We start from the raw sequence: 14,527 nt of genomic DNA, 5'->3' as shown, positions 1-14,527 counted from the left end.
CTAAATATTCACCATATATACAACAGTCAGTGTACATGGAGATATTTTTGTTTAAACCATTTATTATTATGAAAATACATGGCAGGGTCAGTATCACTGCTGTGGGCTGATTATTGTAATAGTATAAATTAGGATATATATATAGTATATATATACTAAATTTCTAAAATGTTTTTGGCAAGTAGTCCTGAAGATGGCACTAATACAACATATTAGATGTAAAATGCACAAGACCTCACTAAAAACTCACATTGTTAATTCTCAATTGATCTTAAACTCATTCACTTTCAGTAACTGCTATATCCTGGGCAGGGTTTCAGGGCACTGTGTACAAATACATTCACACTCAGAGGCACTGTGGCTTTTTGAGAGGAAAGAGACAACTGGAGAAAACTACAAGGACATGAGGAGAACATATAAAACTAAAGCCACCTAGCACCTGACTCATGATGAAGTTTTCCATAGATCTGGGGGCTTTGTGGAGCATGCTAAAACTTGAGGATCAGTAGGGAACTGTTGATTTTTTTGTTGAACTCCAATTATGGATACAATCTGATTTTTATTAATATTAAACTAAGTATAGAAGATAAGTATAGATTTGTGGTCTGTGTTGTCTAATATCTCAGATTAAAATAGTAAAAAGACTTCAGTCAGGCTCTAGCCTATTACTTGTTTAATCCATGGAATAAAGTAGGAAATCTTCATATACACCTCTGGGTGATTGCGGTTTAAGCAATTATTTTTAAAGGTATATGCAGCTATTCCTTCTGCTACATTGCCACAGATAAGAGGACTTCCTGAATCACCCTGGAGACAGAACAAGAAAATGAAATACACAAATTATTGATGCTAGTGATTGAAATTTTGTTTTAATTTTGTTTCAAAGTTGCTGATTAATAAATATACCACAGTACCTCACAAAAAGCTTTTTTCCCATTAGCAGCAGTGCAGATCATGCTATTAGTGTAAAATCGGTCATTCCATATTTTTCTACACTCAAAGTTAAACTGTACTTTGAGCATCACTTCTCTTAGAACACTTGATGCAGCACCGTCCTGAATTGTACTGCCCCAGCCAGCTATTGAACATATCTGATTGGCTGGAAGGTTCTCATTCTTCTGTGGAAGAACAGCAACCTTTACGTCCTTGTTCAGCTTAGCTTTGGACTTCAGCTGTAACAGATTCATTAGTGTTTGAGGTGAGAGCTCACTTGACCAAAAGTAAATGTTGTGAAAGTAGAAAGATGTGTACCTCCAGTAGCACAATATCATTTGGACGTTCATTCCTCTTGTAACAGGGATGCTTGATGTATTTCTTCACCTGGATTCTCTGCTGTTTGGGCTCCGCTTGACTGATGTTGTGAGCTCCCAGTACTACATCCAGCTTGTCCTTTTCAGAGTATTCCATGTCACTAATGTCACAGATAATGCACAGCATATATTTTACTATTCTTTTACTATATTATGTGACTGCACACTGAAAATGCTAGCATAGTGTTTAAAATTGTTCAAAAGCATAAAACAACATACTCTAAACAGTGGGCTGCAGTCAGCACATAATCATGTCGAATAAGAAAACCACCACACTTGTGTGTATTGTTTATTTGAACAGACACCATGTAGGGTCGGGAGTGTGGTTTCACTTCATTTCCTCCAATAATACCACTCTCCAAAGCCCCTGACAAAACAAAACATATGCAGTTAGTGTTATAATTAAGTGCCTCAATTGTCCTCAGTGTTAAAAATACACTCCTGTTGGAAAGGGGCCAGTTATGCAGAAGATACTAGTAAAAATAAATAATGAATAGCAGTGCTCAGGTTACCTGCTTAGGATGTACAAGAGACTGAAGAAGAACCATAGTCTTATGGACTTAAATGTAAATATCAGTTATGTGAAATAGATTTTTCAGGGCATAACTAAATAAAAAAACTAAATGCAATTTTTATGATTCCACATTTATGATTCTGAAAGATGTATGTTAATGTATGACCTCAACTGTGAAAATAAGAATAAGAATAAGAATAAAATACGGAATACATTACCACACAAAGGGGCGACGGAAATTACAAGGAGTGAGATGCTAAAGAACATGTCCACTTCTGTACACCAAGACACATGAATTCTGTTACATTCAACAAGCTTTCAGTCATAACTCCTCCCCATAGGGACTTTGAACTCATTTTTCACCTCATATGCTGCACAATGCATGCACAGGCAGACACATATACACAGGGACTTTTTTGAGGGCTTTGAGGTGTCAGAAATGACTCAGAATGAAAGTAGAGTTGAGTGGAAATGTGTGGATGCTATTTGTTTTTATTAAAAAAAAAAAAAAAAAAACAGGAACAAAGAAAGAGGAAAAAAGGTTCCAGATAATATTAAGCTTAATCTTGAAGTCTTTTATTTATTTTTATACATAAATTATAGATACAGTTAATTCCAGAATTATTGGCACTCTATAATATTGGGGAAAAACTATTTACCTGCAATAAATATTCAACTTATTTATTTGACACATTGATCAATGCAATAAAAAGCATTCTAAAAAGAACGAATGCTGTGAGTGGAATTTCTCATTCTGCCCTGTTGTTTGTAGATGTCAGGCTTCACAGACAGGAAGTGATTCAACTTCATATGTCTTCACTACGACTGAAGGTGTGAAAACACAGCAGGGTCTTATGGTTTTAGAGTTATGTATAATTACCAAACTCATCATTACTATATCTGTATGCATGTAGTATGCAGGTGCAGGTGGTTCTGGGAAGGTTTGTGAAGTAACACCACTAAACTAAGAGCTGAAAGACTTCTTGTGTTTATTTTAGTGTGCGATTGTCAGAGTAAAACTGCAGAATAAGATTCAGTTAAGGTGTGTTTACATACTGTACACATCCATCCATTTTATACACCTTCTTTCCAGGTAAACATTTACATGTTTAAAAAGTGAAAATGTATAAATCTGATGAAGATGAAGACATGAAAGCCTGATGAAGCCTGTTTCTTTCTTTAAGCTTAATTCATAAACTCAAAGATAATGAGAGTGATGACAGTTTTTAGATTTCAAGTGCAGTGAAATCTGGTGCATATGTTGTCAGTGTAATACACATAAAGTGGTGCAGGTGCAGACTGTGAGGGATGTGTGATTACTCGTTTTAATGACATCCATGTGTGAGAATGCCGATTCGCATTCGAACTTTCTGTTTTCTGAGAGAGAAAAAAACGGAAGGAAGAAATGAACAGAAGGAATTATACTAACAAAAGTCATCGTCCTGTTAGTCATCGAGTCTCACAGGAGAGTCTTACATCACATGACTCCTGCTCTGTGCTGCAACTGCGGCTCGTGCTGAATAGAACACACGCATTTCACTTAATAACTGTAGGGAATAAACTATAGTTATTATGGTCTATACTAACCTTATAATTTTATACTAAACCATATAATTTATAGAGATGAATTTTTCACACTAAGCACTTAAAGATCTGGAACAAATTACCGGACTAGTACAGGGCTATTCAATTGGTGGCCCGGCACTATACGCTCTCACCCAGATGAAGGTGGCTTCCCTTTTGAGTCTGCTTCCTTTCAAGATTTAAAGGTTTCTTTATATCATCTCAGGGAGTTTTCTTTGCCAGCATCACCTCTGGTTTACTTGATTAGAATACATGTAAAATGTATTTAAAACCTTTTTTCTTTATATTTGTATTGATATAAAATAGATTTGACATGAAACTGATTAGGAATGAAATCTACAAAGGAGAATCTGTTAAACAAACTAAAATGTGTTAAATTATAATGATCAGCATAATACCTATAAATAGTATATTTGATACACAAAAGGCAAAACTAGGATATCTGAGATATAACAAAAAAGTTACAATAAAAAATATTATACAAAAATTTCTGAAGAACACGACATACAATACAATTTCTTGCATAATACATTTCTAAGAAAATAAACACAATACATAATATTCAGACAGTGTAACTGACACTAACACTGACCATGCTTCATTTTGGACTGTAAAATAATCAGAGAAGGAATAAAATACACAACCATAATATTAGTGTAATAATTTTCTAGATAAAGATAGGATAAAGGATAAAGACCATTTGGTTTGTGTTTTATATAGGCCCATTTCATTGCGATGCTAAATCTTTAGTGAAGGTGCTTGATTCAAGACTTGAAGATGTTCTCCCCACCATTGTTTCTCTAATATTCGCTATTTACTTACATTAAGCCCATTATTATTCACCTTGGCTATTGGCCTTTAGCTATCGCTCTTCACAAAGTTCAACAGATTACCAGAATTTCATGTGGTGGGGCCGTGCATAAAGTAACTCTATATCCAGATGATTTATTGATTTTTATGTCTAATTCACAGACTTCTTTACCCGTGGCTCTAACCATTCTTGAGAATTTTGGTGAGCTCTCTGGCTACAGGCCTAATCTGCATAAGAGTGAATTTTTTCACAAGTAATAAGGTAGATACACAATTACAATACTCCAACATACTACTAAAGCTAGTTAAAAATTAATGTACTTATCTTGGTGGTTTATCTTTCAGTGTTTATCTCTGTTTATCCCTCTGTCATTTTTTAAAGATCAGTTATCTATACTTTTATTTTGAATGGTAAGCATTGGATGATGATATGTAGAATGTTTCTGGTGGTTAGGAAGAAGAGGAGAGGAAAGATAGAAAAGAAGATCAAGTGGTCGAAGTTGAAAAAGAATGTAACAGACTTAATTGTCATCACTTGCAGAATTTGTTTTGTATTTAAGTTTAAAGGTTTATAAGGATTAAGCCCACTTACTTAAGTGTAACCTTTATTTGACAGGTAATGTAGCTTCCAGAGCAATAATAATTAAGGAGTAATGAACGGGAGCATGCACTTTACTGTAGTTCTTATGGTTTCATAGTTATTTAGCACCCCCCGAAAAGGCAGGTTTTGTGCACGTGTCCATTGTTGTGAGTGTTGCATAATATACTGTGTATTCTGACTGTAGTGCAGCAAAGTATATGATTGAGCCTTTACTGTGCATATTTGTTCTCTTTGGAAACAGAGTGGAAACAGATGCTTCATCTTTGTATGAGGTGTAATAAACTTCATAAAATCCATCAGTAAAGTTTTGGCTGTCATTTGGGCCGGGACTGCTACAGAGGATGGTGTGTGGAAGGCTTTGGGTAGTCAGGAAGAGCTTCCAGATGACTGGAAATCTACAGCAGAAGTGATCAGGGAGACAGGAAGGAGGGTGCTAGGTGTGTCATCTGGAAGGAGAAAAGAAGATAAGGAAACAAGGTGGTGGAACAAGGAAGTACACAACAGCATTTAGAGGAAGAGGCTAGCTAAAAAGAAGTGGAACATAGAAAGGACAGAAGAGAATAAACAGAATTACAAAGAATTGCAGAGCAGAATCAAGAGTGGAAGGGCTATTGATCCAGATGACATACCTGTGGAGGTGTGGAAGTGTCTAGAAGAGACAGCAGTGGAGTTTCTATTTAGAAGATGTTCAAGAGGTTTTTAGAGGCTGAGAAGATGCCTGAGGAATGGAGGAGAAGTGTTCTAGTGCCGATCTTTAAGAACAAGGGTAATGTGTGTACGTCAGAGTAGTTCAGGATATGTATAAGAGGAGTATGACAGCAGTGAGATGTGCTGTAGGTCAGACAGAGGAGTTCAAGGTGGAGGTGGGGCTACATCAAGGATCAGTTTTGAGTCGCTTCTTGTTTGCTGTGGTGATGGACAGGTTGACAGATGAAGTCAGACAGGAATCTCTGTGGACAATGATGTTTGCAGATGGCATTGTGATCTGTAGTGAGAGTAGAGAGCAGGTGGAGGAACACCTGGAAAGGTTGAGGTCTGCTCTGGAAAGAAGAGGAATGAAAGTCAGTCAGACTTGCTGTGGCAACCCTTGTCGGGTAAAGCCGAAAGTAGAAAGGGAGGAAGACCTTTGTGGACCACTCTTAGATGTCATATGGAACTGTGTTCTTAAGCATGTCCACTTATCGTCTATGACATAGACATTGGCATTTGCTCATTCAGTTCAAAGTAGTGTTATATCCAAAGTTAAGTTAGCCAAAATGTTTCCTGGTACTAGCTCTTTGTGCAATAGATGTCAGTGCAGTGAGGGTACTTCATATAATTCATACTGTTCTGGACATGTCCTAAACTAGAGTGTTAATGGCAATAGATATTTAAAACCCTTTTCAATCTTCAGCACAGATTAGAGCAAGAACCACTTGTGGAATTGTTTGGAGTGTTCCCGAGTGGTCATGGTTGTTAGCATCAATGTGCAAATTCCTTGCCTTTTATTCTTTGTTAGCACGTAGAGCCATCCTATTAAACTGGAAAGATCCCCTCTCACCCACACATATTCAATAGATTAGAGAAATTATGTCTTGTCTCTACCTCGAAAAGATTACATATTCATTGAAGGATTAATATATATATATATGATATATATAATTTTATTTAATCTAATTTTATAAACGCCTATAATATCTAAAATATCTGAATTAATGGACAGTGTTAGCACTACTTCAGGGATTTTCTTGTGAGAGTTGGGGGTTTGTTTAATGTGATTATATATCAAAAAATCAATAGAAATATTAATATAAAAAAACATTTCTGACAAGTTTTTTGCCTGTGTGACAGAAAGTGTGTACAAAACTGTTCTTGTCAAACCCACCACGTTTGTCATCTTTGCATCAGGCTTGATACTAGTTTAGATTTCGTCTATAGTATGTCAATTAAACCTTTATGTGTTGTATTAATTGTGCATAACTTATTCTGACAACTAGCATTTTCTTACTCATTTTATAAAATAATAGACATGACGTACACAAAAGATGAGAAAACACAATTCATATTTGCAATGTACATTTTATTGTGATTGTTGTTACTCCCATTTTTTGATTGTGACTACTTCCATTGTGTTCATTCAAATATTCATTCATTCATTTTCTACCGCTTTATCTGAACTACCTCGGGTCACGGTTAGCCTGTGCCTATCTCAGGCATCATCGGGCATCAAAGCAGGATATACCCTGGACGGAGTGCCAACCCATCGCAGGGCGCGCACACACACACACACACACCCTCATTCAATCACACACTACAGACAATTTTTCCAGAGATGCCAATCAACCTACCATGCATGTCTTTGGACCAGGGGAGGAAACCCCCGAGGCCCAGGGAGAACATGCAAACGCCACACACACAAGGTGGAAGCAGGAATCGAACCACCAACCCTGGAGGTGTGAGGCGAACGTGCTAACCACTAAGCCACCGTGTCCCCTTCATTCAAATAATAATTATTTTTTAATCCATTGAAGAAAGTATGAGAGCTTCATATATACCTCTGGATACTTAGGGTCTAAGCAGTCTTGAGGGTGTATACTGTATATAAAGCTAATCCTTCTGTTTTTTCACACATAAGAGAACTCCCTGAATCACCCTGCAGAGAGAGCAAGCTAATATTAATGGATAATTCACAAGGAAACAATATAAAATTAATAATAATAATCAGATTTTTAGGACCGTTTATAGCTGTTGCACATAGTAATAGTAATTTTACAGTTAAAAAATTAAATAGTTAATTATATTAAATTGTGAGTTTTCAATTACAGGGTTCCCACTCTTTTTCAGAGATCATTTTCCAGGACTTTTCCAGGACATTTCAAATTTAGCAAAAAAGACAAGGATCACAGATTCACGGCCTAAAGTAATATTTTCTTCTCTCCAGAAGTCTTAAAAACAACGTACACTTTATGGCTATTACTTAACTATACTTGTAAAGACAATTTGTCATGTGAATGAAATTTCAACATTTATAAAATAAAAAGACCGCACATATTAATACCCTCTCCTTTCTCAGGCCAATGCCGTCATGCATGCTTTAGTTTGCTGTGCATTCCCCTTGCACATGATATTCAGATTAACAAGGTTAATATAACCTGCTTACCCGTCACCATTTGCTGAAAACAATCGAGCACTTAAACCATTCCTAGCACCTAAAACCGCCAGCGTCATCCGTCACAGCGAGATTAAACAGCATAACAAAAAACCCGTCAAAACTCAGCGTCCCTGAACAGAGCGCTTTCTGTTACTAATTGTTTCGACCAGTTGTAAACTGTTCTTTAAATGATCAAGAACATTTAAAAATAGAGATGCTCCGATCAGCATTTTTGGGGTCGATCACCGATCACCAAGATCATGATCTGCCGATTGCCGATCACTGCCGATCACAGAATGGCAGAGGAATGGGAATCTTTTATCTATAATCTAGCAGAGCACCATTTTTAGAAATGAAATTAACTCTAAATTAACTGTATTGAGAAAAAAACTGTAGAAATAGGCTACAGTCAAGATCTTGAAGAACCACCGAGTGTTTATTTTAGAAAATGAGAACTTAAAGCTACTGTAGGCCATCTTTCCCAAATAAGGCAGAGTAACTTAAAATTATTCCAAACAAAGAGGGGTCAGGCAGACCAACACACATCAGATCAGCTTAATAGGATGTCGCCTCTTAATACACTGATTACATTTTATAATTGGCAGCAAAATGTAAAACTTGTTACACCAAAACTGGCTACTGCCACAAAGGACAAAACTATGGCAAGTGTTTTTTTCTGTTATTATTATGAACGTCTGATGTAGTTGAGGAACCAACTACATCAGATCCAAAAAATAAAATAATGAAAGCTACTGTAAGCCAATGCCATCCTTTCTAAATAACAAGGCAGAGAAACAACGAGGCCAAGCAGGTAGTTAACAACCAGATGAACTTGGGATGGTATGAGGTTACATAGGCCCAGGCTACTTGTAAAATGTAAATAAAATTTTTAATATATTAAAATTAAACAATTGGCCACAAAATGTTTCAGACCAAAACATGCTGGACCTCGGCCTACTAACACAGAGTAAAAAATCCTTCAGGTCTCAATCATAAAAGGCATCACTCACACTCATATCACTACTAGTTTAAATGCATCGCTCACAGTCGGCTGGTTGAGGGATGGGGATGTTGTTGGCTTCGGCTGGTTTAGTTTCTCATACTCTGAATATTCATTTGTATGGCGTGTTCTAAGATGCCTAATCATGTTATTGGTATTAAAATGCCGTTGCTTGCTTCCACCTCGAGGGATTTCATCACGACATACATTGCAAACGGCTAACTTTACGTCTTTATCGGACACTTTGAAAAACTTCCAGACGGGAGAACTCATGTTGCCACTGGTAAGTGCCGCTCTGCTGTTGTTTACCTGTGCGCGTGCATGCACGTGTGAAAAAGTCGCGCGAGTAATTTACGTCACGTGATCGGCTTTTTTGATCAGCGCTTTTGGGGTTCGCCGATCAAGCTATTTTTAGTCAATATCGGCCGATCATGATCGGTGGCCGATCAATCGGAGCATCACTATTTAAAAATAATCATTTTCCAGGACAACAAGATTTTTTCCAGGACAATTTATGTTTTCTTTCATTTTCCATGTGTTTTCCAGGACTGGAACATGGGTCATAAATTTTCCAGGATTTCCAGGTTTTCCAGGACGCGTGGGAACCCTGAATTACAAGTTAAACCATTAAAAAGCAACAATTGCATTTTCAATATGTAATACAGAATACATTACCGCACAGATGGAGGACAGTAAGTACGAGGAAAGAGCATGCTGAAAAGCATGTCTGTAGTACACCACACTGACAGAGCTGTGTGACAGGAGTGTTCTCTGTTAGTTTAAACTTCAGATAAGAACCTCCTAAGGGCATTTAAATCTCCCACATGCTACTCCTCACATGGTGCACAATGCATACACAGTAGCCCAACCCCAGTCATCTTTGACTACATTTTTTAAGGAAACACCAATAAACTAAAGACTGAAAGAAATCTTGTGTACTGTTTTGTTTAGTGTGAGATAAACTCTATTTAAGTGTGCTTATATATTATACACATCCACCCATAATCAGTTATTTTCAGTTAATCTTTAAGTGTGTAATATATATAATGTATAAAACATACAGATGAAGACAATCTAGAAGTATAATATTTACATCAATTAGTTTGGTATAAATTTTATTAGGATGCAAATCTACACAGTGAACGATGTAAAATGTGCATAATCACATAAGTTATGGATAAGTAAAGGATATAACATGATACAAAATGCAGTGATTGGCTGCTGTGATTTATTACAACAAAAAATTGGTTGTTTTCCTATAATAACCCGTCCTAAATATTCACCATATATATATGTATATATATGTATATACAACAGTCAGTGTATATGGAGCTCTTTGTAAAATAACATCACATTTTGTTTAAATTATTAAGAAAATACATGCAAGTGTAGCCTACGCCTACTCTCAATAGTTGTAGAAATTGGCCCTGAGTACTTTTTTCTGTTTTGTAGGTATTGGGCCGCTAAAAAACCTAATCTCTCAATTTAGAACACTAGAAACAAAGTATAGTCTGGTATATCACACATTAACACTCTGAAATCTTAGTGTGTGCTTTAGGTCACCTAAACTGGAAATAAATTATAATTTCCAGTTTAAATGAAAATTAAAAAAAAGAAAGAAAACAAAATACAAGTTATAAATACTCTTTCCCAAAAAACTAGTGTGCTACACCACACAATTTCACATTTAACAACAAATGCTGTCAATGTACATGATATGTTTTAGCTCAACTCAAATGACAAATTAGCTGAATTGCATTCTCTTTTTACCATATAACATTCAGAAATAACAGTCAGATTATTTTAAACCAAATCAACCTTGCAGGCCTGAGTCGATGCTTGGGGTCATTTCGCCCAAGCAGAAGCAACAAATGAAAACAGGATGGTACCTTATTCCACATTTGGAGATTATGCAACAAACTATCCATCTGTCTCCGTCCACTAGCAGTTAAAAATATCAGAGAAGTTGTTACTTTCTCCCGAACTGCAACAATCGTAAAGAAGCGCATTGAGCTGGCTTAGCTAGCCATCTCTGCTCGCACACATTGTTCCGTTCCTCTTCTATTCTAACTAGGGGTCTCTGGAAGATGCACCAACTCTGCGAATTTCGTGTTGGAATTCTCAGTCTCCCGGAAAGGTCCGTACTCAGTCGAATTATCTTGCTGACAATCAAAAGTGTGAGTCTTTACAATCATTAAGCACTCAACTTTAGAGCTTTCATCTCACAACTCCTCCTTTAGCCCGCTAGTCAGCAGTCCTGAAGATGGCACGAATGCAACAGATTAGATGTAAAATGCACAAGACCTCACTAAATACTCACATTGCTAATTCTCAATTGATCTTAAACTCTCTTCATTACTACACATTTCTGTCTATCATTCTGTCACTTGCTCATTCACTTTCAGTAACTGCTATATCCTTGGCAGGTTTTCAGGGCACTGTGTACACATACATTCACACTCAGAGGCACTGTGACATTTTGAGGGGTTGGAGAAAACTGGAAAAACTGGAGCAAACCTTCAAGGACATGAGGAGAACATATAAAACTAAAGCCACTTAGGACCTGACTCATAAAGAAGTTTTCCAAAGATCTGGGGGCCTTGTAGAGCATGCTTAATCTTGCAGCACTCGTACTGTAGGTCTCTTGGTTTTTTTTGTTGAACTCCAATTATGGATAAAATCTGTTTTTATCATGTTGAAGTTGAGAATATAAGTATAGATTTTTTGTCTGTGTTTTCTAATGTCTCAGGTTAAAAGAGTGAAAAGACTTCAGTCACACTCTACCCTATTACTATTAAGCAATTTTTTAAGGTATATGCAGCTATTCCTTCTGCTACATTGTTACAGATAAGAGGACTTCCTGGATCACCCTTGAGACAGAAAATAAAATACACAAATTATTGATGCTAGTGATTAAAATTGTGCTGATTCAACATTGCTGATTAATAAATATACCACAGGACCTCACAAAAAGCTGTTTTCCCCATTAGCAGCAGTGCAGAATATGCTATCAGTGTAAAATCTGTCATTCCATATTTTTCTGTACTCAAAGTTAAAATGTACTTTGAGCACCACTTCTCTTAGAATACTTGATGCAGCACTTGTCTGAATTGTTCTGCCCCAGCCAGCTATTGGACATATCTGATTGGCTGGAAGGTTCTCATTCTTCTTTGAAAGAACAGCAACCTTTACATTCTTGTCCAGCTTGGCTTTGGACATCAGCTGTAACAGATTCGTTAGTGTTTGTGTTGAGAGCTCATTTGACCAAAAGTAAATATTGTGAAAGAAAAAAGAAGTACCTTCAGTAGCACAGTATCATTTGGACATTCATTCCTCTTGTACAGTAACAGGGATGCTTGATGTATTTCTTCACTGGGATTCTCTGCTGTTGCGGCTTCGCTTCACTGATTTGTGAGCTCTTTGTACTACATGCAGCTTGTCCTTTTCAGAGTATTCAATGCAGGGCCGGCCCTGGCAAGATTTCACCTGGTGCCCCTGGAATCACAGACAATTGTGTTCCGATCATTTTGTTCATAAACGAAATATATAAAAAATATATATATTAATAAAAATAATAATTTGGGCGCCCGGGTGCCCCTAGTGGCAGGCGGCGCCCTTAGCATTTGCCTATTCTGCCTATGCGCAGGGCCGGCCCTGATTCAATGTCACTAGTGTCACAGATAATGCATAGCGTATATTACTTTATAAAGTACTTTATAAAAGTACTTTATAAATTTCTTCTTTTTACTATATTATGTGACTACACACTAAAAATGATAGAACAGTGTTTAAAACACTAAACAATAGTGCACAAAACGACATACTCTACATCATAGTCACTAACAGGCGGACCGCGGTCCGGGTCCGGACCCAGAAGCTGTCCAATATGGACCCGGACCTAGAGCCAAAACAAAAGGTTATGATTTAAAACTTGACGAAGCACTTCTATTTTAACCGGCACAGCTTTTGCAATCTTTACGGTAGTGGTAGTGGAAACGCACAGACCAATTGCATGCGAGTTAAACCATCCCACCTGATACCACTCAGCCATTCAAGTCTGTGCATTCCTGAAGTAAACCCTGCGACTCAACAGTGCAAGACAGATGAGAGAGAATTAGAGCAAAGTTACACGTGAAAGAAAGACATGTAGAAAACAAAGGGCGAGAAACAAACAAGTGAGATGGAGAAAGGGAGAATAAAGAACAAATGGCGCTCTCCAAAAGAAGAAAAGTGGACAGCGAAAATAGAGAATTTAATCCAGAATGGACAGATTCATTTCTGTTCATACTTCCCACTTCACACTAAACCAGAGTGTCTCGTATGTTCAGAAACAGTGGCACTTATTAAAAGTGGCAATGTGAAATGCCATTATGAAACAAAACATACAGGTTTTGAACAAACATATCCACTCAAATCTGAATACAGCGTCCTTGAGACAGTGACTTCTGGGGGAAGTAGCCCTGTACATCCTGACCATGTTTGGCTCTACATACAACTGCGAGGCAGCTTTCTCTACAATGAACATAATCAAATCTAAATATCCAGGGTCACTAATGAGCACCTTCACATGTGTATGAGAGCGGCCCTGACTCCATTCAAGCCCAGGTTTAAAATCTTGCCAAGCTAGAGCTCAGTTCTCTCACTGAGATATAAAAGGGAAAGTTAAGCACTTTATTTAAACATACACAATTTTCACATTTTATTTATTTTTTCTTATTTTGAAATGTAGCCCTACTTTTTTTATTTAATGAGAGAACGTTATACATATCTACAATCATACATATGTTCAGTTCTTTGTTACGTGAAAATAAATATTGTCAAAAGGTTTTTGAATTGTACTGAATTTATTTGATTTGACAGTCAGTTATTGATTGCTTGCAGATGTTGATACAACTACTAGGATACTTATATATATATATATATATATATATATATATATATATATATATATATATATATATATATATATATATATATATATATATATATATATATATGTATGTATATATATACATATATATATATACATATATATATATATATATATGTATATATATACACACATATATATACATATATATATATATATATATATATATATATATATATATATATATATATATATATATATATATATATATATATATCACATTAACTAGTTAGACATTATGATCTTCTGGACCTTTGCTTCAAGAAATTTTCTCTTACTGGACCTCTTTAAATTTTAGTTGAATACCTCTGCTCTACATGGTGGGCAGTCATCAAATAATCATGTCAGATAAGAAAACCACCACACTTTTTTTTATTGTTTATCTGAACAGACACCATGTAGGGTCGGGAGTGTGTTCCTGACCCTACACATATAAGTGTTTCACTTAAGTTTATCCAAAAATTCCACTCTCCAAAGCCCCTGAAAATATAATACATATGCAGTTGATGTTATATAACAGAATCTGCAAAATGTTAACAACTGAATTTACACAAAAATGAACAAGGTCACAGGTTTACATGTGCTTGATTCTTAACACTAATATTATTTTATTTAAATATTTTTTCATATAAGTACTTCACTTCAAAA

The 14,527-nt window shown here is 36.2% G+C and overlaps 1 protein-coding gene and 1 pseudogene across 1 annotated transcript; both read right to left on the bottom strand.

The window, feature by feature from the left end:
• Window positions 1-2,169, bottom strand: LOC132850616 (granzyme B(G,H)-like). The gene is made up of 5 exons (XM_060877262.1): window positions 2,043-2,169; window positions 1,530-1,677; window positions 1,252-1,411; window positions 915-1,172; window positions 1-807 (listed from the first exon to the last, which is right to left on the bottom strand). The coding sequence occupies exons 1-5, from the start codon at window positions 2,089-2,091 to the stop codon at window positions 658-660; spliced, it is 765 nt and encodes a 254-aa protein (XP_060733245.1). The 5' UTR covers window positions 2,092-2,169; the 3' UTR covers window positions 1-657.
• A 5,139-nt stretch (window positions 2,170-7,308) lies between these two features.
• LOC132850537 (granzyme A-like) lies at window positions 7,309-13,426 on the bottom strand (annotated as a pseudogene).
• Between the last annotated feature and the right edge of the window lie 1,101 nt (window positions 13,427-14,527).

This window comes from Tachysurus vachellii, chromosome 8, assembly GCF_030014155.1.
Source record: "Tachysurus vachellii isolate PV-2020 chromosome 8, HZAU_Pvac_v1, whole genome shotgun sequence".
NCBI lineage: Eukaryota > Metazoa > Chordata > Actinopteri > Siluriformes > Bagridae > Tachysurus > Tachysurus vachellii.
The sequence above is the reverse complement of the archived record's forward strand: the minus strand, read 5'-3'. Positions and strand labels throughout refer to the sequence as shown.

Bases quoted from the DNA above. Each gene is read 5' to 3' on its own strand.
- LOC132850616 (XM_060877262.1), bottom strand. From the start codon at position 2,091: ATGTTCTTTAGCATCTCACTCCTTGTAATTTCCGTCGCCCCTTTGTGT. The intron at 1,678-2,042 runs GTAATGTATTCC...TTGTTTTGTCAG, and splicing joins TTCCGTCGCCCCTTTGTGTG to GGGCTTTGGAGAGTGGTATT. The intron at 1,412-1,529 runs GTATGTTGTTTT...CTGTGACATTAG, and splicing joins ACTGCAGCCCACTGTTTAGA to TGACATGGAATACTCTGAAA.